This window comes from Melozone crissalis, unplaced genomic scaffold (assembly GCF_028551555.1).
Source record: "Melozone crissalis strain CALT ecotype California unplaced genomic scaffold, PUWL_Pcris_2 ptg000027l_1, whole genome shotgun sequence".
Classification (NCBI taxonomy): domain Eukaryota; kingdom Metazoa; phylum Chordata; class Aves; order Passeriformes; family Passerellidae; genus Melozone; species Melozone crissalis.
The window spans coordinates 52635996-52659766 of NW_026535805.1; the positions used below are offsets into that span (position 1 = coordinate 52635996).

At 39.9% G+C, this 23771-nt stretch overlaps 2 protein-coding genes across 4 annotated transcripts in view; both read left to right on the plus strand.

Annotated features, from left to right (window-relative positions):
- The window catches only part of CD2AP (CD2 associated protein), a 76852-nt gene extending 64247 nt beyond the window's left edge, over positions 1-12605 (plus strand). For 2 of the 3 annotated variants that reach the window (XM_054279508.1, XM_054279509.1), the window contains 6 exons: positions 437-579; positions 6536-6651; positions 7457-7543; positions 8156-8340; positions 9060-9123; positions 10297-12605. In XM_054279508.1, the coding sequence (XP_054135483.1) occupies positions 437-579; positions 6536-6651; positions 7457-7543; positions 8156-8340; positions 9060-9123; positions 10297-10338 (637 nt within the window). In that variant the 3' untranslated portion in view covers positions 10339-12605. Of the gene's footprint in view, positions 1-436; positions 580-6535; positions 6652-7456; positions 7544-8155; positions 8341-9059; positions 9124-10296 lie in introns of those variants that run through there. The other variant, XM_054279510.1, reaches the window with a different exon arrangement.
- A 5591-nt stretch (positions 12606-18196) lies between these two features.
- Positions 18197-23370, plus strand: ADGRF4 (adhesion G protein-coupled receptor F4). The gene is made up of 7 exons (XM_054280252.1): positions 18197-18274; positions 18643-18679; positions 18832-18992; positions 19983-20240; positions 20928-22292; positions 23158-23199; positions 23278-23370. The coding sequence occupies exons 1-7, from the start codon at positions 18197-18199 to the stop codon at positions 23368-23370; spliced, it is 2034 nt and encodes a 677-aa protein (XP_054136227.1).
- Positions 23371-23771: the final 401 nt, after the last annotated feature.

Below are 23771 nucleotides of genomic sequence, written 5' to 3' on the forward strand. Positions count from 1 at the left end.
GGTGACTTTTTCCATAGCCAGCAAGAAATACCTTGTTCTTGTCAGCCCTTTTTCCTGTACAGGAAATTTTCTTTCATGTCAAGGGGTCAGTTTCTGAATTATTTCAAGAGGTATTAGGGAAAATATTATTTAGCTCACCTGTTGTTTGAAGTGTAATATTTTGAACTGAAATGCCAAAGTGTGTCCTAAAAGTTCTGGATTATTTTCACATGGATTTTGTGCACATCTAGCAACTCTGCAAGAGATGGAGCAGAAAAATTGGTTTTCATAGGAGTAGAATTGATCTCAAGAAGCCTTGATTTTAAAACAAGGATTTAGAAAGTGATAAAATCTACCATAATTTTTCAGTTTGCTTCTAATTCTTGATATTTTTCCCTTTTAAACTATTTCATCTCTTGACTAGGCAGGTTTTGTTTTGTTTTTTTCCTTACCACAGAACTAATGGAGAAGTTGTTACTCTTCGACCGAAATCTGAAGTTGAGCCAGTAGCAAAACCAAAGTTAGACTCTGAACCATTGCCACTCAGACCAAAATCAGTAGAGGTAGATTCACTTGTGGTAAAGAGCTCTAAAGAATCAGGTAAGAAAAGAAATACTCTTTTGTGCCTTTCTGTTTGGATTGCTGTGTTTTACAGGGCTGGAATAAGCTTTTTGAGTGATTTACTCAAAGTGCCACTGAGTTCATTTATGCCTGTGTATTTTTTTAGAAGTGCTGGAGGCAGCTGAAGGTAAGAGTCAGGAGGGGATGAGCAGATGTCAGCAGGGTATTTGCAGGTAGCTGCTGAGCTCTGGGTTGGAACAGTGGGTAGGAAGGGAGACAGAGATAATGGTTTGTCCTTCTAATTTGAAAGCTTGCTTTTTTTGCTGCCACTTTCATCTTGAGTTTTTATGAAGTTGTTTTCTTAATGGCTGGTTCAGTTTGTTCTGGTTTTGCAAGTCAGATAACTGCTTTTCTAGCTAACTTCAGAATTCTTGGTAATGCCATTACCTTTGGCTTCCTGTGATTTAGTTCAGAGCTATTCTAGATTTTGACTTTATCATACCTTAAATTGGGACCTTAAAAAAGCATGGAGCATTGTACATTTGAATACATGCTTATGGCTTTGCGTAAAGCACCTTGAGTAAAACCCTTGATAGTGGTTAAAGAACCCACATTTAATGATCAGAACCTCTGAACTACTGTATTGATACCATTAGCCCTAGACTGACAGTGCAACTGATACCAGACCTCTGTGTGTCACTTAGGCAGACATCAGCTGCTGTGGGCATATTTTTCTAAACTCTTAAAATATTTATATTTTAATGATTTAACCACTTCAGAAAAAGCTGTAGTGAATTATACTTGCAGTGTCCATCTTGCTATCTCAAATGCAACTTTTTGTCTCAGAAAAGATTTCAGTAATAACAAATTTTTAAATAGTATAAATATATTTATTTTTAAGGCAAATTACAATATTCTAGTTGTAGAATAGTTGGTCCAAAGTATAATAAATTCATCTGGAAGATAAAAATAATGTGTTGAAAGAACTGAAGCAGTTAAGGAATGGAAAAGAATACTCCCGACTTTTTTTTCATTGAGCATGTTAAAATATGCTTTTTAAGTGTAAATGCTTTATATGAGGAAAGGTTAATTCATGTATGTCTCTAATACAGAAGTTATGCTACTCAGGTTAGATTGTAGAAAAAATTCTTTAATATGGGGATGGTAAGGTCTGGCACAGGTTGCCCAGAGAAGTTGTGGTTGCCCCAGCGCTGGAAGAATCCAAGGTCAGGTTGGATGGGGCTAGGAGCAGCCTGGAATAGTGGAAGGTGAAGATCTTGAAGTTCCCTTCCAACCCAAGCCTTTCTATGATTATCAGCTTTCTAATTAGTGTAATAAATTCTATGATTATCTCTAGGGTTGTGTTTGATGTATTACTGTATAGTATAGTATCATTTAAACTCAGGAAAAACTCCCCATGAAAACAGCTGGAATATAGTTTTTTTTTCCTTTACATTCAGTTACCTTGAAATCTTTAATAACCAGAATGGCAACGTAATAACTGTGTTGTCAGGTGTTCATGTATATACTGCAACTCAGAATATTCTGTGATAGAAAAAGAATAATTTTACACAGATTGATTAAAAAAAAAGAATTTTTTTTTTCTAACATAAGTTTTTACAGGCTTCTGGAGAAATTAAAGATTTTAATACCTAGGCAGGGCCCAGGGGTACACAATGTTCAGTTCAGTTGTGTTTGGTGCACAGCAAGCAGAGGAGGCTGAGGCAGCACTGATCAAGGAGCTGCAGTTGAAGGAAAGTTTCAGAAATCCTCTGTTTTGTCCAACTGACATTCCTTAAAACAGTCTGCATAAGTCAGTCCTACTGCTCTTGTGAAAAGGGACTGATCCAAACTCCTGCCAGTAAAATGTAATGAATCTCATGCTCTAATTCTCTACATACAGTGCTGCTAAAGGCATAATACCCTGTGCAGCCCAGTCTATATTAAAAAAAAAAATGTTGGGTCCTTATATAACTTCTAAGACTGTTTAACCTTACAATAACTAGAATAGGTATTAATAAAAGATGAGGGAAAATGGATGATTGGGGCTGGCAACTGCTTTACCAAAGTTATTTCTTCCTCTCCTCTTCAGATTATGATCATGGGGTAGGTAAATTGATGAATTTTTAGGATTTTTTTTTTTTTTTGAAATATGGGTCCTGTTTGTTGCAACATAGTTTGACCATGAAGTGAAGTTTAGTTTAGAGCCATTTTCAGTTCAGCGTAAGAAGCTGTAAATATTCTGTTATGAAAGAACCAACCCACCCCATGCCAAAATTTTCACCAGCCGTTAGATGAGGACAAATAATCAGAACCGTTTAGAAACATTGATCACATTGAAATAACTCCTCTTGAAGTTTTAATTGAAAAATTGCATAAATGTTTCTCTGTTTGATTAGAATCAAGTACTGTAAAAGACTAAAGCTGTAATGCTGGCATGCTGAACATGTAAAGCAATTCTGTTTCTTCTACAAATGTTTCTTTTTCCTGCTTTGTGAAATAATTTTTTTGTTCAGAATCTTTTTCTAGACATTCCTCTCCTTGACTTTTCTTTCCAGATTTTGTTTCCTATCCTGTTTGCCATGTTTCCCTTCTTACGTGTCAGGAAATTACCCTACCCTTCTCCATTTTGGTAAGATAACAATCTCTAAGGAAATCCGAATGCTTTATTCCATACACATCCTCTTCCTAACATCGTGAACGTGGGTTTCAGTTGCAATTATTGGTACTAAAATTTTGGGGTTTCTATTAAAAATGCACTTTTTTTTTGTTTGAATGCCTGTTTTCCTTAGCTGTTAAAGAAGTTACTTTAAGTAGGCTTTTTCTTTAGGAACTGGTGGGGACTAAAAGTAAAATAATATAGTTGAGCTGCTGATAAACCAAACTTTGTGTTTGTTTGTAGTGAAATATGATCAGTACCTTTAGTACATCTGGTGTATGTAGGTTGAATGGCTTTATCATTCTGTACACACAAAGAACACAGTTGTGAAGCTTCTGGGCACTTAAATATTTTATAGCTTATAGCTGTGCCCTGAATTTCTGGGGGGAAATCTCAGCAAGATGAGTAATATGAGAAAGGATGGCATCTTTTTACTCCACAGATTAATGTGAGTTCTTATTTTCTAAAATATTGGATGCATTTCACTTGTATCATGGGTATTTAAACCCCAGCCATGTGAGATGGTGGAACCATGATTTCTTCAGCCACCTTTCAGCTTTGCTTCTTTTTGTGAAGGCTTTTTAAGACAAGCTGCTATGAATACACTTGAAACATTCACAAATCTTAACAAAGCCTCTCATTATTTGTGCCTATTAAAGCTCCTAACAGCTCTGTGGTAGATCTGTGGTAAGCTTGTAGAAGAAACATTTCTAATAGTCCATGCTATGTAACTTTAGGCTTAGTTCATCTTCTTAGAAAGGTGCTCTTGCTCAGTCAGAAACTCCTTTTTTTGACCCAGATTATCACCAGATGTGTGGTATTGCTCTTTTGGCACTATGATGGGATTTCCTTTAACAATTGCTGACAGGCTGGCTGTAAGAGTCCTATTTGATAAATCATTTTATTGATTGACATGGGTGTAGACTGTGAACTTTCAATGGATTTCATCAGTAAACCCCCTAAGCCCACAGTAAAACCAATCAGCCTACCACCACCACCACCAAAAAGCCCAAGCCCCAATCTCCACCAACCTGTGTTTTAATTTCTTCCCTATACCAAAGCAATAAATTGGAAAAGTAAAAACAAAAATTCAAGTAGAGGCAGAATTCCCTCTGACTGGAATCTCCTGGCAAAATCTTAGCGTTGAACAATTCTCTCAGGTGTAACAAATTCCTTTAGAAGATGTTAGAAATGTGGAAAAAGTCCTTGGCTTTTGTATCATCCCACTATCTATATTTAAATAGTACACAGTTCAGGACTCTAGCAGTCTTCAAGCCTTGTCAAATAATGTGATTTTTTTTTCAAACTTACGTTTAATATGCCTGATGTTTACTGTTCATGGGACAGGACTGGCATTACAATCATAATAGCAACTAAATTTATAATTCTTGCTTAAATTTCTTGCAAAATGATTTGTCATTTCTGTAGAATGACAAAAGAAGGATCATTTAAAGTCAGAAATTAGTGAGATGAGGGGAAAAAGACATAAAAGTTTTTCTTGTTACCTTTTTAATGATAACTACCTAACATAAATCCTAATTTGCCCTTTGGCAGCCTGGTCTAGGGGAAGGTGTCCCTGCCCATGGCAGGGGCTCGAACCAGGGGGATCTTTAAGGTCCCTTCCAGCCCAAACCCCTTTGTGATTCTGACAGCTTTGTACTCTGGGATTACTGAGAATTGATTAAAGACCATGCAATGACTCCGTGGTCACTGTTGCTTGCAGTGTATTAAAGGAAATATTTTATTGGCACAGACTGGAACAGAAGTCCCTTTTCATTTATTTCTCCCTCATCCTCTTTTCCGTCAGCTGCTTGCCATTCATCACTCTTCTGTTTCTTCTTTCTTTTTTTTTCTCCCCTGCTTGTTTCACTGCAGGTGTGATTGCATGCTTACACAAGACTTTCTTGACATTCTCTTGAATAGAAGTAAAAAGCAGCAAAACTGATTGATAACCATGCTATAAAGGAATGGGTGATGAAGTAGGTCTGGTCAGGGCTGTCCAAAGGAGCTGAATGTTCTAAGGCCTTCAAGGATATTAATGCAGAGAACACATTAAAATCAATTAAAACATTCAGTGGAAAACTTAGTACCTACTTAGTACCTAAAGGTAGAAAATAACTTTGACAACGTGCGAGTAAAATTTGGGTTAATCAGATGATTTTAAGACATCCAGACACTGAAGGAGTATGAATGGTCTGTCTCAGTGTACCCAAGGCTTTTTTCTTATTTGACCTTTAATGGGAATGCAGGAAAAGACATATCATAGGTTCTATTTGCTAAATCATAATGTCAAGTAAGAATCAGAGGTCATGAAAAAAATCAAACCCAAAGTCTTGAATGTTGTTTATGGTGCCTGTAGTAAATACTGTGTGGTATTTAAGTTACCCTATAGACTTTAGTCTGTAAACTAAGTCATGTATTTGGGTTGTAAATGATACATAATAACTGTAATCTTATGTCAATGCTTAAATAAAAACCACCACTCAATCTCAAAAAACATCTGTTGCCACGTAAGTATATTTATTTTTGTGGAGAAAAGGCCAAGTCCTGTTGTTACTTAAGTGAAATACCTATGTTACTAAGACTAGTCGTGGTCAGTTCTTCTATTATCAACTTTTTTCCTGAAGTTGCCTGTTCCCAGAGGATGTAAAGCATTTCTGCTGATCTGACAGAGTTTTCCTAGAGGTGTGAGCATAAAAAGCCTAATGAGCAAAGAGATCTGTGTGGTTGAATAAAGTACAAGAGAGGTGTTTTGAAGTGTTTTATTAAAGTCTTTATGAAGTTGTGTATTATCTTTAGCTACTGAACATGAAAAAAACTACCCTGCACAGACGTAGGTGCAGTTAATGTCTTGTTAACTTTCCCCAATGTGTGGAGTACACCAGTATGTAATTTACCATTTTGCTTTTATTTTTGTCTTAGTCACTAAACTTGCATTTTCATGCTTTTCATGTGATAAGAAGTCAAGTTCAGTGACAAGAAAATATACTCTCAAGTAGTTGAATATGGCAGTTCTTAGAAAAAGTAATAAGCATATTTTCTGCAGATGCTGCCATGTTGCTAGAGCATTTCTTCTGTTCACACAGATTAACTTGAATTTAAGTCCTAGTTGAATTAACTCTTATCTTTTTTCAAGGGAGAAAATAGAGTTTTCCAGATATGTCAAAGTCATGCAGTTGTTTCAGATACCTCATGTGTTGTATATGCTGAAAATCCTCAAAACAACAAGAATTCTGATAATTTTTTTTGGTGTTTTAAGTAAACAAAAAAGTGATAAAAAGAACACAGCAAAACTTTCTGGTCTTGATGGTGGTCTCTGTTTTCCTCTTTTTGTAGATCTGTTAAGCTTTGATGATGTCATAGCTACCTCAGATAATCTGTCACACCCGACTGCGAACCGGCCCAAGATGCCTGGTAGGAGGCTGCCTTCCCGTTTCAATAGCAGTAGTCCTGTGAGTATTTTGGGGGTGTTCTCCTAGTAGGGAACTAAAAACTGGCTTCCCAGGAAACAGGACTACATTGGGGAACAGTCTTTTGAGCCATTTACCTGAAGGGCAAAATGCTGCAGGGGTTCAGTTCCTGTAGGTTTTGTGTGCAGGGAGATCCATTCCCAGAAGGGAAGTGAATGTAAGAGAAACAACTGGAACTGTGTTGCAGCTGAAGGAGTGTTATTGTTCCATGGGGTTTTGCTGCAGGAAATGCTCAGCTCTTCTGGCCTCACTGATGGTGCAATAGGTGTACATACGCACAGCTCTGAAACTATCTGTAGTGACTTTGACAATTGGCCACTATAAATTTGTAATTTAATGCTGCTGTAACGTGAGGGTTGTGATCTTAGTGGTGATGTGAGGTTGGCAGATAATGAGAAGCAGGTGGTGCAGAGTCCTTGAAATCAGTTTTTCTCACTGGATATGTTGCATAGTTATGCCAGTTACCATCTATAGTTACTGCCCATTTGTGTTTTGTGGAAGCACCTACAGGCTCCCAGAAGTGTCACAGACTTAAGGATTGCAAATATGCTTGAAAATCCTGCCCAAGATTCCTGTGTTTAAGTTCAGCTCATTGTGGGGAAGGAAAGTTCTGACTGTCAGGGATAGAAAAGTTTGATAGTGTAGCAATTTAACTTTTGTTACTTGGTTTTCCCCTTTACTATTTCATTTTTAGAAACACATGAAAGTCTATTTTTTTTAATTTACTTTTAATCTTTGTTGTTTTTAATTCTGAAAACTTTTTCATTCCTTATGAATGGTTTACCAGGCAAGTTACAATGTGGGTCCAGAAAAAATTTTGAAGGTGCAGAAAGAAGAAGAAAGTGCCAAACCAAAGCCAGTTGAAACAAAGAAGGTATGATGCTACCAAGGAGCCCGAGGAGTACCAGGCAGCTTGGTGTTCTGTTCATCCTGTTTGCATTTCCAGTACAGGTTCATGAAACCATCTGAATGCCAGTGCTTGTAGTTGAGTGCAAGTGAGCTCAGTCATTTAGTATAAAGTTCATAGTAAGAAATTTAGTATTGAAGTTCATTTATACTTACAAAGTGCATGAGTTCTGGTGAGAGCTGCTGTATCAGGTGGTATTTCCCAAATAAGTTCCATATCTGCTCTGCCTTCAGTCTCCTGACAGACAGAATAACTGAGCAGATCAGCAGAGTGCACAAAAGTTGGTGTGTAATGATCCAGTGGAATCCATTAAATCACTTTTTTTTAAAGTGAAGAGGACTGAAGTGTAAGTACTTTCTTTAGTGACTACAGGACTCTCAGGTAAATCCTTAATTAAGAGCTGTATTGAGTAACTATCTCATATACTCCAGTAATCCATTCAAACTGGACTTTTTTTTTTACCTTTTAGGTAGAAAATTAAGGGAATTTATGCACATTTACCTCCCATCCTGGTACAACCTGTAGGCATTCAGTTTATAAAGATTTCACTTCTTACCTTTCTGCCAATTTATTTTTTAGCCATCTGCATTCAGCCCACTGATTCCACCTTCATCTCAGAGACCAAGCTCTGTCATACTCGACTTTTTACCTGGAGACCTCCAACTGAAAGGAGAAACACATGAGGAAAAAACTTCTGTGGAAGAGCTCAGGACTCAGATTAATGAATTAATGGGTTTAGTAGATGCCCTGAAGAAAGAGCATGGGTAAATATTTCCTTTGTCAGTCTGCAAGGGGTTATATAGACATCTTATAAATGTCTTCAATGCCAGACTTTAAAATGAGAGCTATTTTATGCTAATAACATATTAATACATAAATTCAGGTCTTTTCTATTTAAATTAATCTTACTAAATGTCCTGAATACATGCAAATTTGATGTCTGAGTATTTTTGGAATTTGTACATATTTTTTCCTTCCTACTTGGCACTCCTGCATCCATTACATCTTTTTGAAAGTATTTATTGAACAGTTTGTGCTTTCTTTGTAAGGAAAAGTAGTTAATTTTCTGTAGTAATGACATAAATACATGGTGCAGGCCTTGTGTAACACTGTGCACAAGTACTTGCAGTATTGACATGACTTATATTTTAATTTATTCTCTGTGTAGAAGTAGCCATGTTATTTTAGGTTATTTTAGCTTGAATTAAACTTTAAATATTAAATAACAGCACAAACATTTAAGTAGCCTCTTAAAATTGGGATTAAGAATTTGGGATAGGTGAATAGCAGTAGGTAAGAAGTGTTGAGTGATGGCGGAAATTTGTGGTCCAACAGATGTGAGTAGGAATTCACTGGTGGGCATGTGCCTTGTTTTGTGAATCCCATTTGTAAAATGCAAACAAGGCCTCTGCATCCTGTCCTCAGTAATGTGAAGTTTCTTTTTCCCCCTTCTCAATTCTGTTTCTATCTCAACTACTTTTAGGAGAGAACTGGAAAAACTAAAGAAGGATTTGGAAGAAGAGAAGCTGTTGCGAAGCAATCTGGAGGTAATGTTACCACTCTGGGAGGGCATGGGGAGTTCAGGGCTGTGTAGACTTTGTTCTGGGATTTGATGCCACAGGAAAGTCTTGACAAACCTGCTCAGTCTCTTTTTGTTTTGCTGTTTTATTTTGTGATTGAATGAATGCCTCATGAGGCATTTGGATGTATAGAGAAGATCCAAGTTCAGCTTTCTTTTTCTGGAATATTATTTGTAACAATCAGTGTAGGGGTTGGGGTGGCCGTTCCGTTTAGTGCTGTTGGGTTCTGCTCTTTTCTAGAAATATGTCCAACTGGACAACTTCCAGGAGACACAGTTAATACTTTGCATTTATAAGATTGAAAGACCTATTTAATTTAAGAAATCAAAAGAAAAACAAAAGTCAACTTCTCTGAATTTTGATTAATTGTTTAAATATTAAGTATGGATGATTTGCCAAAAGAACAGAATGCATCTGAAAAAATTCCTGATGAATGAATGCCAATCCTCAATTTACTGATGAAGAGCACTACCTACAGTGCAATATGATGCCATTAGGTAGTTAATAGGATGAGCTCATTCTAGGAAATTAGTTCAGTGTGGTACTGAAAAGGGGCATTTTACTTGTGAAATGGTACATCTTGCTGGCTACAAAGCTACTTGAAACACATGAGAGAAACTTCTGGTGAGTCTCTCTCTAATGCGACTCTAAAGCAATCAGTGAAGGTGCCTTAAATACGCAGTAGAGATGAAGAGGATGTAACTCCAGGTGTCCTCTAAGTCCATGTCAAGAAATACAAATTAATCCTGGCAGTGTTCTGCATGAAAGGCTGTTCTAGGAAGCTGCTCTCAGGTGATGGTGCAGCATTACATGGGGACCTGTCAGGTGATTGCATAACCCAGCTTTGACTTATTTTTTCAGAGAGAGTTTATCCAGATAAACTGATTAATCAATAAGATTTTTTTTTAATTTTAAAAATATTATACCTGTACTGTAGTCAAATTTTAAATTATTTTAAATTCCTGTTCTTTTAGCAATATAGTGGTACAAAATCAGCTTTAAATACTGTACTGTTAAATGCTTCTATGGTGTAATACCTAAGTGTCTTTGAAATGTAAAGCTTATAATTTTGGTGGGAGCTCTGAAGATTTTATAGCTACTTTAATAATGACTTCGTTTTCAAAATGTTTGTTTTTTCAGCTTGAAATAGAAAAATTGAAGAAAGCAGTGATGTCTACATGAGACAGCTATGGACTCAATGTTTTTAACTCGCCAGGAATTCAAAGCTGAACACAAGGAGAACTGACTCTTATTTCATTATAATGGATGCTCTGGTGTTCTACAGTCTTAAAGAAAAAATATAATAAAAAAAAAGGAATATAGTCTTATATTCAGAGAGATAAGAAAACAAAAAAGAATAATGGTGTAATTTTTTTGCCAATATAAAAGAGGCCTTATTTCTTACTGTGCTGGAATTGCAGACCTTATTTTTTTGGTTTGCTTGAAAATACTACTGAATCTGTATAGAGAGGAGAGGGAATTCTTAATAGATTTTTATTGAATACCTGTAGCTTAATTTTTAAAGAGATCTATACTATAAATAGGGTGATCTGTCTTTGCAACTAATCTGTAAAATAGTCTGTTGGAAGGGATGGAATGACTGTGTTGTAATTGTAGTCACTGCTTTTGCCCTACATGCAAAAGGGAATATATAATATTTGTATAATTTTGGCAGTCTTACCCAGGGTTATGCTGTTGTGCCTGTCTGCAGTGAGAATACTCAACCTTTGAACAGCATAGTATGAATAATGAGATAGGAATTTGTTAGTGCAATGAAGCAAGTGAAACTCCTATGCATTGTAGAAAGATTGAATGATCTAATTCCAGTAGCTCAGCAGAACGGTTTGTCACTTGCACTATTGGATTAAAAAGGGATTTAGGACTTAATTGTGAAATCATGACAAAATTAACTGTTAAACCACAAAATGCAAGGAATACAGAAACAGCGAGAGTCCAGCTTCAACTCAACCTGTTGTGCCTAAAATATTACAGTGTAGAGCATGAAAGAGTAAACCTTAAGTCACAGCATCTATACTTCTGTGTTTCTGAAGTCATCAGTCTTTCTAGTGGTTCAAGTATGCATCTTGATTTGTTTTTACAGTAGTCAGGTTTTGTTTATAATATATCTCCAAATAAATCCCTTTGGAACTTTGATACTCTCAAAAGCTCTCAATATTTATATATTTATGCCATAAACTTTCTCAGTATATTGCGTACCTCTAAACTTAGTAACATCTTTGTATTTTAATAAGTGATTGGAACAATTGCTTTGATATCATTGTGCTGGTGTCCAAGATGGTGTCTTTACTTCATGGAATAGAGGTTGAGATTTTGTGGATTACCATTATCTTTAACCCCTGGGCTCAAAACTTGCACCAGAATAATACACAAATATGCAAAGTGATTGGAGACAATGGTATTTATTGCCGTGTTTGTCTGATTAAAGAATTAAAAATATACAGCTTTAGAAAGCCAGTCAAATTCATTAGTTCTGTTAATCAGCTCATCTCCTTTAGGTCTGCTATAATTTAAAAGACAAAAACATGCCTCATAGTTTGGCAGCTTCAGCAATAAAAGAAAGTAATTCAGCTTCTCTTCATGGGAGTAGTCATAAATATAGTAATTATTCAGTATGTCACTGTTCAAGTGACATGGAAGTGTTACTTCTTGAGAGTAATCCCACACTATGGGATTCTTCCACAGTCGTAAAATCCAAATATCAAAAGGTTAATTGGGGAATGTTTGTCCATTACTGATTCAAATAGTTAATGAAATCTCATTGAAACCTGATCAATACACTATGCAGGTATGGAGTAATATTTGCTAGTCAAATTGGTAGTAAGCTGATTCACTCTCAATGCTTTTAACCTTGAATTGCTCAAGTGCATCACAAATGAGTTGTGAGGAATCATGTGCTGTCATCAGACACTAAACTCTTGCCTGGAATTCATGCCTGTAGAGCAGGTGATGGAAAACAAGAATTGAGCCTAATGGAGGACCCAGTTTTGTTATACAAGCTCTTCACTGTGATTGGAGCATGAAACAAATTGGAAGGGGTTGCTCTGCAGAAATTGTGCCTGTGTGTGAGCTTGCAGAGGATGAACAGAACAAGACAATCAGCTAAAGCCACAAATGAGAGGTGTTTGTTATATAATGGCCTTTGTTTGCTATAGCAATAAATGACCCAAGTGCAATGACTTGATTTAATAAACCTTCCTTTAAAAGTCGCTGCTATGAGTATTTGTAGCCATAAGGAAGTTGCCCTGATGTGTGTCTGTCTTGTCTTCAGCTAGTGTTACATACTGGAGTGGAGGGGGAGAGGGTAATGGTTTTGAGACATTCCACAGTACAAGTTCCTAAGAGCAGTGCGCTTCACTGACTTGTCTACTGGTGCTGTAAAATGATGCATGCTATCCAACTCAGCAAATAAAATGAGTATAAAAACCTCATCAGGCATCTGCTCAATTCTGTTCAGGATTGTTTTGTATGCCCTTAAATTCTTTCCATGGAGGAGTGTAGGGGGTGGAAGCAAAGTATTTATAACAGATCCCTTTCAAGTTTTCAGATTTCCATTACCTCACTGGGATGCTCTGGCTTCTGATTATCAGGGTGGCTTAGGATCCTCACAGTTGGAAAGCTCTGTTTTCCTTTGCAAATGTAACTGGGCATTTTTAACTTTTCAGGATCTATTGATTCTCCCCATTTTTCCCTCTTGGCCAGTATTGAGCTGACCTTACTGTGCATCTTCAGAGGCTTTATTTAAGATCCCTATTACCAGTCAGTAACATGGATAAATGCATGTTTGAATCCCTACTTAAGTATATAGTGAAGAATTGAAAACTGAGGGTATGGCATGTTTAATAGGGATATGGAAGAGGGAAAAGACGCATAAAGAATGAAACAGCAGAAGGGCATTTTTAAACTGCCAGGTTTTCATTTAATCTTAAGATTTTCTAAAAACCTTTTGGTAGTACAGAAGGTATAGTTTTAAAAAGCAAAATTACAGGTGTACTTACTTGATTTTCTTCCACAAAGATGATTTTTTTTCATTAGTATTCATGGAAGTGAATTTCTGATGGAAACCTGTGATTATTGCAAGGTTTGAATTGTATAGCAAAGTATCTGTTGAACTTTTAAATACATACCCTGTATTCATTAAGATAGCACAAGTCTGTTGTTACCTCTTTCCAAAGGAAATGGTAAACCCAGGTTCACACAGCTGCCTTTTGGCTGCTCTAAAAGTTACCTGAGATGTTTCTGATCTCTGAGAAAGCAGCTGATGAGCACAGCTGGTTGCAGATCTTGGGTAATTGGATTTTGCAAGAGCTGAGAAGACAAACCCCTCCCTGCATGTGCCTGAGGAATGCAAACAACCCCAACCAGCTTGTAAAGCATCAGACTGATGCTGCTGGGGTCAGGGTTTGGAGTGCCTCTTTGCTGGGAGTCATGGTTTCAGTCTCTTTCCAGGCCCCCTGGGAGCCCAGGTTGACCCAGCTTCCTTCTGGGAGAAGTGTGTGGGTGTCTGAGGGCTGCAGGATGCTGAGCTTTGTGTCCTTCAGAGAAGCCTTGATGTTGAGGAGGTGTTGAGAATCAAGGGCCATTCAGTTTTGCCATCACAGTAAAGGTGCAGGGAGTGTGTAGAAGCACAGTTCCAAGACATGGGCAAGAAGCCTTCTGAAACCTCTCCATACCTTGACATGATTTGGTTTTTAGCCTTTCTTACTTTAAAGTATTTTTCTAATTGATCTCTGTATTGTATCAAGTACAAGTAATTTCGCCTTCCCAGGTGGGTTCTGTTGGCTGTGCTTCATTGTGCCTGGCTAAATTCCTACTGGATCCTGATGTGAGGCTGGCTGTATCAAAGCAGAACAGTAAATAATACCTGTCTTTAGGTTAAAACTGGAGACATGCCTGTGACTGAGGGTGGCTGGAGTTGTGACAGCAGACAAAATGACAGGAAACCCCATAAGCTCCTGATGAACACATTGCAGGAATGTAGGAAAAAAAATCAGTGACCAGAGATCTTCCAAATCAGTTCTGTTTGAAGGAGTGTTAGGAACTGCTCTTCTGTAGTGATAAACTACTTGCTGTACATTTCTGACTATTGGAAATCTGGCTCTTGGAGGTGAGGTGATATTTCAAGAGCCAGCAGTGACCATGGCACAAGGTTCAGCTGATAACTGTCACCCTTTATGATGGGATAGCCCTGAAAAAAAGGTTATTATTTGCCCATTGAGGTTTTTAGCTGCACCAGGTGCTGTCAGTACTGTGCTCTTGCATTTATGAATGATAATACATTAACTTGACCAGATTTTGATCATTAGTGTTTTGAAGTCTTTAAGAGATTGTTGTTCAGGGAAGTTGTAGATGTCCCATCCCTGGAGCTGTTCATGAACAGGTTGGAGGGGGCTGGAACTGGGAGAGTGGAGGGTGTTCCTGTCCATGGCAGGGGGTTGGAACTGGATGGTCTTTAAGGTCCCTTCCAACCCAAACCATTCCTTGAATCTATGAAATACAGGAGAGCAGAGCTGCCTCCTGCACCCAGAGGAAAGGCACCAACCCCACAGGTGTGACTCATCCCTGTGGACTCCTGGCAGAGGTGGCAATCTGGCAGATTTGTAAGGTGTTTTGTCATTTTGCAGTGCAATACCTTCATCTGCAGGTTCCTCAGCCTTAATCCAGTCAGGCAAGAAAAGAAGCAGCTGCTGCCCAACATTATTTCTTCATGGGAAAACTCCAAATGAGTCGGAGCACCCAGGCAGGGCTGGGTGAGACTGGGGCAGGATGGCAGCAGATGAGTGGTTAGAGAGTCACGTCTGAGACCTTGGGGATCCCTGGCTGGGTTAACTTGGCTCACAGTATTCCCCAGACTTCTGAAAACAGTGAGTATTTCCACAGAAAATAAGAGCTGCTCATTAGAGCTGCTGGAGAATTACCAGTGGTCTGTGAAATTGGCTCATTCATAATCTAAAATGCATTTAATTGCTAAGGCTGTCTTTGCACTTCTTTCCTTAGTTTTATGTTGTCTTTATATCTGTGAAAATAACTAGATATTTTAATTAACCTCTGGTGTTTTTTTTTTTTCTTGTAGTTTTGTAAGTGGTCTCTAATCAGTGTTATCATTTTTAAGAAAATTTGGTTTTCTTATGGCTACATATAAAGATTACTATCCTCTTAGAACTTGCTTCACTTAAAGCTACACTTTCCAAATATGTTTCCTTTGAAAATACAACTGACAGTGTTCTGAAGAATTAAGAGCTTTACTTTTTATTCTTGGATGACCATGTGAACACTAAAGCCTCCTGCTGCAGCATTAACTTGCTTGATAGCAATGGCAGGTTATCATGTTATGGTGGTTTATTGAGTTTTAAGCAAGCCATGTGGCCATTCAAGCCCTAAAACCAATAGATTAGGTTCTGTAATAACAGGTTTAATAATTCTGATAAATGTTGAAGTTACGAGTTTGTAGTGTTTGGAAAAATATATTTCTCTAGCAAATTATTGCAAAGTCAGTATAAATCTTAATTTTATAAAAAGTGTGCTTGTAATTTTTTTGTGCAGGACACCTTTCCCTGTAAATTTAGCTGTAGTTTGTTTTCTGGAGCAGTGGACAGGGGAGAGAGGTGACTCCAGATGATGAAGGACCTTTTGGATGGAGACTTTGGGTCCAGCACTGGGCAGGGTGTAACTCCCACAGTTGTCATTGTTTGGACAGATCCCTCTGTTTGTGTCCATGTGGGGCCAGACTGCTGTGCAGTGCATCCTGCCAGTAATTAAAATCTGCATCAATATGTTTGGGGTAGAGGAAAGGAAGATAGTTCTATAGACTTTTACAAGATACTTCAATTTTACACCAACAGGGGTCAGAGTAAGGGATTTGAACATAAGGCTGTGGGCATTAACCAACATAGGGATTACTTTTTAAATCCATGATTGGTTTTGGGGGTTTTTTTGCTGTTTTAAGAGACTCTTTGCTCTCTTGTAGCCACTGCCCATCCAGTCTCTCCTTGCTCTTTCCCTTCTGTGGAGGGCTTTGGAATGAACTGGAGAAGGAGGATTTCTGGTGACAATCTCCTGAGCTGGGTGTGGAAGTGTCCCCTTACTAGAAAGTCCTTTTCACATGGGAGGGTATTGATACCTCAGCTGCTCATGTACCTGTGTCCTGGTACATGGTTGGAGCAGAAACCTCTGGAACAGAGGAGTATCATGCTTACAGCTTCTTACAAAGGCAGGGATTATTGGCAGTAGATAGTTTATGATAAGAGACAAATCATCGTCTCTGTTTGTGCTTTCATGTGGCCCAGTGCCACTATTCCCATGTTTTTCCCTAAAGTAACAGTGAGTTGCTGCTGTCTTGCTTGTTTTGCCCTGAGTTTCTCCAGCTGCACAGTGGTTGCCTTGGCAGGCTGCTGCAGTGCTGGGACTGGGTGGTTTCCAGGATGAGTCAAACAATGCAGCCGAGCGAGCTCCGTGTTCCACTGCTGGCAGGGGCCGGTGTCTCGGTGAGCCCGGCATTCTTGGAGATGTCCCAGATTTCTGCCTCACTCAGAGGTAACAGCCCTAGGTGGGGTTCCACCCGTGATTAAATACAAAATGAATGTGAATTAATTAGTGGTGAGGCACGATGGGCTCAAGGATTCCGAGCCGTGAAATGGAATTGGCAATAAGCATTTAATGACTGCAGAAATCAGAAAGGAATTCAGTGCAGCCTTTCACCCCAAACCTGTAGGTGTTTCCCAGCCACCTCCCCTTCTTTGGCAATATTGATCCCAATATTCTGCTTTGTTTTGCCTGATCCATTTTATTTCCTCAGAAGAGCTGGTGGCTGCTAGTTTTTAACCCAGAAAATGCTTTTCATATTAACAGCTGAATTCAGAGGCTGGCATGAGATTCTCCTTAAGTGCTACCTAAGAAATTCAGTGCATTAGTTGAACTCTCTTATGGTAATTTCATAATTAGGTCATAAACCCTAAAAATCTGAAATCATAACATGGTGGACAAACATCAGAGATGAAAGGGGCAGCCAGTTGTGTGCCTGGGCCTTTGATGCTGTCAGGTGGGAGAGCCTGGAGCCTCTGGATGGGAAAACACATCTCTGCTCTCCCAGTGCAGGACCCCTTCTGCTTCTGATCAGCATCATCTGTGCTGATCAGTATGTGTCATGGGGAAAATTGAGGGGCTCCTCTCAAGGCATGGTAATTTGATGAGGTTTTTCATGTTGCCTTCTCTTGAGATCAAGCTGTCATCCTGTTTTGTCCCAGTTCTTGCTTTAGTGGTTTAGCTTACTAACTTCTATGTATTTTATTTTTGATTATTTTTTAAATTAAATTTTTCTACTTTTCCTTGTGGTGATAGAAGATCAGTGTCTCAGTTCTTCTGAGCCCACAGCAGCTGTTGTTTTTGCCTTGGACATGTCTAGCATCTAATAATGAGATTTGATGTATCATGTTGTTTTTCCTTCATTCCCTTTGCTGGGTTATTTTTCTCTAACAAATATTCTTGTAACAAGTTGCATCCCAGGATGTTTAGCTTTTATTAAGGACTGTTGTAAATTTCATGGAGGGAATAGAGGTCTGAATTCTTCTGCAAAGGAAATAACTCTTCACTCTGGCCCTTGTTTAACACAGTTTGATTTCTGGGCCCTGAGTGCCCATGTTTCCTACTGACATGGCAGGAGCTGCCCAAGGAGAGCAGAGCATTGAACCCAGTGGAGATGAGACTCTCTTAAACCACTTCAGAAGGGACCCACAGGCTGAGAGGCTTTAATAAGCTCTCCAGGTTGCAGTTTACAGCATTGAACAGATTTCTTTCTCCTTTTTTTTTTTTTTTTTTAAGAAAGGGTCCACAAGTCATTCTCAGTAAAGATAATGAATTATGAATGCCTGAAAATGACCTTGCAAGCCCAGTAAGGACAGTCTCTGGCATAGGTTTAGCTGCTTTTTTACTAGTAATAATAAAACTGTGTTCAAAAAGTGGAACCAGAGATGTCTAAACTTCTTTAACATCTTTAATCCAGAAAGAAATCAGCAAATGAGTGGTGATGGATGTGAGGGTGATCTACTGCCTACTCTTTTGGGCTGCGCACTTCTTCCTGGCCATGCCATACACCACTCCCAGGGTAAGTATCATTTGACCAGGCTGTTCAAATCCTCATCAAGTGACCTTGAACACTTCCAGGGATGGGGCAGTCACAGCATATTCCAGTGTCTCACCACCCTCATCATAAACAACTTCCTCATCTGAGATCTGTGCATGAGCTCAGAGTGTCACTTCAGTAGCAGGGTCCAGCTGAAGGTTTCATGTATAGAGGCAGACTTTAAGTAGAGAATTCTCAGTTGGTCTGTATGAGCAAAGGGCCACAGGCTCTGCATTCTGGATCTCAAAAGGACTATTTTCCTCTTGAAACCCTTTCTGGTTTGTACCAAGGAGTCATCTTTTACTTATGTATGTGAACATTCACTCTATGTTCCACTTCTTATTTTTCAGGTTCTCGGTAATGAATCAAAGACTGGTTATGAGCAAGGTACAGTGCCCTGGGTAATGCTTTGTGAGATGTTTGTGAGCCCATCTTTGTGAGATGTTATCAGTTATCAATACTTCACACCCCTGATGCATCACAGACCATGGTATGCTGTCTTTCACCATGTAACAGTGTCTGCCTGGTTTATTTTCCAGATGCCTGTATAAATCTAATTCCCTGCCAAGATAATGGAGCAATTTGTATTCAGCCTTGCTCTCCCTCCTTCCATGGGGAGACAAGCTTTGTCTGTGAGGACAGAAAGTGGCAGATGCTGTCAGACGCTTGTGCAAGCCTGGATGTTCAGTCCCTTTTTCAGGTGAGGATGCTGTTGTGCACCTTGCCCTGTGCTTGTAACTTCTTGCAAAGACACACCCTTCTTCTATGCACTTTCAGTCTTGAGCAAAAGGAGATGGAATCCTAAAACACAGAATACTTTGATAACAGGCTCTGACTTCATGGAGTCAAAGAACTGTTTAGGTTGGAAAAGGCCTCTAAGATCATTGAGTGAAGCCATTAGTCCAGCAGCACCCTTTCACTGCTGAACCACATCCTCAAGGGCCACCTCCACACCTTTTTTGAGATGTCCAGGAATTGTGATTCCACCACTTTCCTGGGCCGTCTGTTCCAATGCCTGACCACCCTTACACACATTTTTCCTAATATCTAAACCTCTCTTGAGGTGACTGGAGACCATGGCCTCTTGTCCTATCACTTGTTACCTGTGAGAAGGGCTGACCCCCCACCTCACTATTACCTCATTTTAGGTAGTTGTAAAGAGTGATATGGTCCCCCTTGAGCCTCCTTTTTTCCAGGCTGAACATTCCTAGATCCCTCAGCCACTCCTCATCAGTCTTTGCTGTAGTTCTTTCACAATCTTAAATCAGATTATATGAAATAAATTTGGGGGATTCTTTTGTGGAAACATAATTCAGAAATGAAGTTGCCTTGTTCACTTGCCTGGTGTTCCTCACGTGGATCTAAACCAAGACAAGAACACAGTAGGTTGAAACTGCGGAAAGAACAACACTAAAGTGTGTAATGATCAGATGATTTATGACAAATTCTCCTCTGCTGCAAAATCCTTAATCAAGTCACTTCAAGAATAAGACACCGCATTTAGTTCTTGACCCTTCCTTCATGTGTGTAGTAAACCCATGACATTCTTCTAAGTTGAGCTTTGGTCCTGGGTTTCAGTCCATCTGGCACCTTCTCTGCACACCCAGCACTGCATCTCTTGCCTAGTTGTAGCTGTGGCTTCATTTTCATTCTTTTCATTAATTTTCTCAAATCTTTTTCCTCCCTCTAGAGGATATCCCAAAGTGAACTCCCATGCCATGGAGGACATCTTCCTGTTTCAGCAGGAGGAAAGCTAGGGCCTGGGAAACTTGGAGATGGGGCAAAACATTTTGGTGCTGGGAATCATAGCTGCCAAGCTGATTTTTCATGCATCATCCCAGATATCCTGTCTTCACCAGCCATCCCAGGAAACATTGCTGATATAGTGGACTTGCTAAAGAAGATTTCCCTGCTGCTATCAGAGAATGTCACTAGAGGAAAAATGCAGGTATTTACTTTTATTTGCTTTGGGAGGTACTTCTGAGCTTTACAGAGCATCCACAAGTATTTTGTCCTTATGGCCACTGTCCAGTGAAGCGGTGGCTGCAGGTCACATGGAGATCACCTGGAAAGAGTTTCCAGAGTGGGATATTTTGTTAGCAAAGAAACTTTTTGACTTATTCATGTGTGATGAAAATAGATTGTGGAGTTAAATGTCTTTAAAAGCAAAGGTTTTCAGGATCTGCTGTTATAGGCATGGGCCAACAGTACAAGGAAGAATTACTTTCTAAAGTATGACACTGTAGGGAAGGCAGCCTTGTACAACAACAGTTGAGATCTTTGCCTGATGAACTCAGAGATCCGAGAGCAGGGGAAGAAATACAGAGAGGGTGGTAAAAATCAGACCTCCATTGTGGGTCAGCATCTGGAATAGAGCTAGGCTGTCCTTTTTGCTTTATATTTACTTCTCTAATCACCTTTTGATTGAGGATATGAAGAGGATGGGACAATTCTAGGAATGAGATGTTTGGGTTTGACTGGGATGGGTCATGGGAACATATTCATTGTCAAAAGGATTATTCCTTTTGTAGAAATCACTCATGAATTAAATGAGCCTTTTTGGAGGCACTGCCAGGAGAATAATATTTAGTTTCTTCTAACACAAAACAATTTCTATTTTGCTTGTTTGTTTCAGAGCTACAGCAGAATAGCAAACCATATTCTGAACAGCTCCATCATTTCCAACTGGGCTTTTGTGAAGGACAGAAATGCTGGTTCAATACTGCTGGACTCGGTGAATTTATTTGCTGGGAAACTTCTTTTAAGGAATGGGTCAGAAAGTATCCAGGAGCCCTTCATCGCTACCAAAGGCTACAGCATACACAGAAACACTTCAGGAAAGAGCTTTGACTTTTCCATGGAGTTGAACAGCACAGGCAATATTACTGGCCACGTGGTGATTCCAGAGCAAGAGCTGCTGAGGTTGCCCAGGGCTTCCAAAGCCATCAGCGTTGCATTTCCAACGCTCGGAGCCATCCTGGAGACGAACCGGCCGGACCCCCCTGTTGTGAACGGGATGGTGCTGTCGGTGTCGCTGCCAGAGGAGCTCCAGAGCGTTTTGCTCACCTTTGAGAAGCTGAACAAGCTGGAGCAGGTGGGGGCTCAGTGCGTGGGGTGGCACTCGGCCGAGCGGCGCTGGGACCCGCGGCCGTGCCAGGTGCGCGCGCACAACGCCAGCGCCGTGGTTTGCGTCTGCGTCCACCGGCGCCGCACCTACGCAGCCTTCTCCATCCTGATGGCCCCAGCCGTGCCACGGAGCTCCCTGCTGGACTACATCACACGGGTGGGCCTGGGGCTGTCCATTCTCAGCCTGGTCCTCTGCCTTGTCATCGAGGCCATGGTGTGGCAGCATGTCACCAAAACTGAAATCACCTACATGCGCCACTTCTGCTTGGTCAACATCGCCGCCTCGCTTCTCGTCGCTGATGTCCTGTTCATCCTGGCAGCCATTGTGCACAATGCAGCCCTGAACTACCAGCTGTGTGTGGCAGCCACTTTTTTCCTTCACTTTTTCTATCTTGCCCTGTTTTTTTGGATGTTTACCCTGGGCCTCTTAATTCTCTATGGATTATTATTAATTTTTTTTAAGATAACAAGATCTGTGTTCTTAGTTGCAGCGTTCTCTATTGGATATGGATGTCCCTTGGTCATATCTGTCCTCACTGTTGCTATTACTGAACCAAAGAATGGGTATTTAAGGAGTGGAGCTTGCTGGCTCAATTGGTACGAGACAAAAGCCCTTTTGGCTTTTGTTGTACCTGCCCTGAGCATCATTGTGATGAATCTCATTGTGGTGGTCGTGGTTGTGGTGAAGACTGGGAGATCCTCCCTTGGAGAAGGCTGCAAGTCACAAGATTTGAGCAGCATGATCCGAGTCAGCAAAAACGTTGCCCTTCTGACACCTCTGCTGGGCCTCACCTGGGGTTTTGGGTTAGCCACAATCATCGACAGCCGCTCTCTGGCCTTCCACGTTGTGTTTGCGCTGCTGAATGCCTTCCAGGTGAGCTCTGGGACACTGGGAGCACTGTGGGTGCTCAGACCTTGAGCCTGGCATAAAGGTATCAGATCAAAGAGGGGCTGCAGCAGGTGTGTGTGAAAAGCAGGATCTCAGCTCTCCCTTCCACCCGGTGCTTTCCCATGGCACACGTACGAAGCATCCCAGGCTGGTGTTCTAGGTGCTGATGGGTCATGGGACAAACTGGTCTGGTTGGAAGTGGGATGAAGAAATAATCCCATGATTAATTTCTGTTAGATGTGAAATACACCAGTTAATGTCCATAACTGCAAAGATGTCTGATCCTTATCAATTAACAATTACTCAGAAAATTCTCCCTTCTGGTGAAGATGACACTGGCGCAGGTTTCCCAGAGAAGCTGTGGATGCCCCATCCCTGGGAATGTTCAAGACCAGGCTGGATGGGTCTCTGAGTAACCTGGGGTAGTGGAAGGTGTTCCTGCCCATGTCAGAGGGTTGGAGTTGGATGTCCTTTAAGGTCAATTCCAACCCATTCCATTCCACAGCTGATTCCATGGTTTTGATTAACTCATCAGCATAAACACCCAGTGTTACCTGATGCACTGCTGCACACCCAGTCTGCCTTAGCTCTTCTTGGATCAGGCTGCTCTGAGGGGACTGAGAAAGTCCTGGTTTGTTACCCATCAGTCCAGTTCATAGTCAGGACTAACACAGGTTATATCCATTCCTGCTGTTCCCAGAGAGCCCTGGGTGGATAAACCCATTTTGTGCTTTGCTGCTAGCTGAATCACAGGTGATTAGATCTCTCCTTAATGAAAAGACATTTAGAAACACTTAAGAAATATCACGTGGTTATGCTGACTTTGCTAACTGGTTTTGCAATTTCTTAGGGATTCTTCATCCTGTTGTTTGGGACACTTCTGGACAGAAAGGTACTTATTTTGGATTATATGAACATTTTCTACACCTTGAGAAACCGGTCCCTTTAATATTATTTATTTAATCTGCAGACAAGAGAAGCATTAAGGATGAACTGCTTTTCATCAAGGCGGAAGTGGGGTCTAGAAAAGGTAAAGGCTATTTATTTTCCTGTTAATGGCTAATTTACAAACCTGATTTTTATGTTGGAAGAATGGAACCATCCACTACATCTTACACCATGTAACATTTTTCAAATGTAAATTCTTGCTGAAGGACATACAGGTATCTCAAAAGTCTGCTCAGGATATTAAGGTTCTAAAGATCAGAAGTGGCAATTGATAGATTTTTGTGACTTTTTCATTACCTACTGCTGTGATTACAAGTTAAAAGTGGTATTTTTAACCAATCTCTTCACCTGCAGATGTCAAAGCCCTTTTGGTAGACAGTCATAGTAACTTTTTTCCTCATATTAGATTTACTTTAAGGTCACTTAATAATGAAGGAACAGAAATAGGAATCAGAAATCCCAATATAATGACCTGTTTGCTGCCTTCACAAAAATATGGATCTGTATGTCAGCAGG

Coding starts and splice junctions, on each gene's coding strand:
- ADGRF4 (XM_054280252.1), top strand. CDS start 18,197: ATGGATGTGAGGGTGATCTACTGCCTACTCTTTTGGGCTGCGCACTTC. Junction 18,680..18,831: donor AAAGACTGGTTATGAGCAAG/GTACAGTGCCCT, acceptor TTTATTTTCCAG/ATGCCTGTATAAATCTAATT. Junction 18,993..19,982: donor ATGTTCAGTCCCTTTTTCAG/GTGAGGATGCTG, acceptor TCCTCCCTCTAG/AGGATATCCCAAAGTGAACT.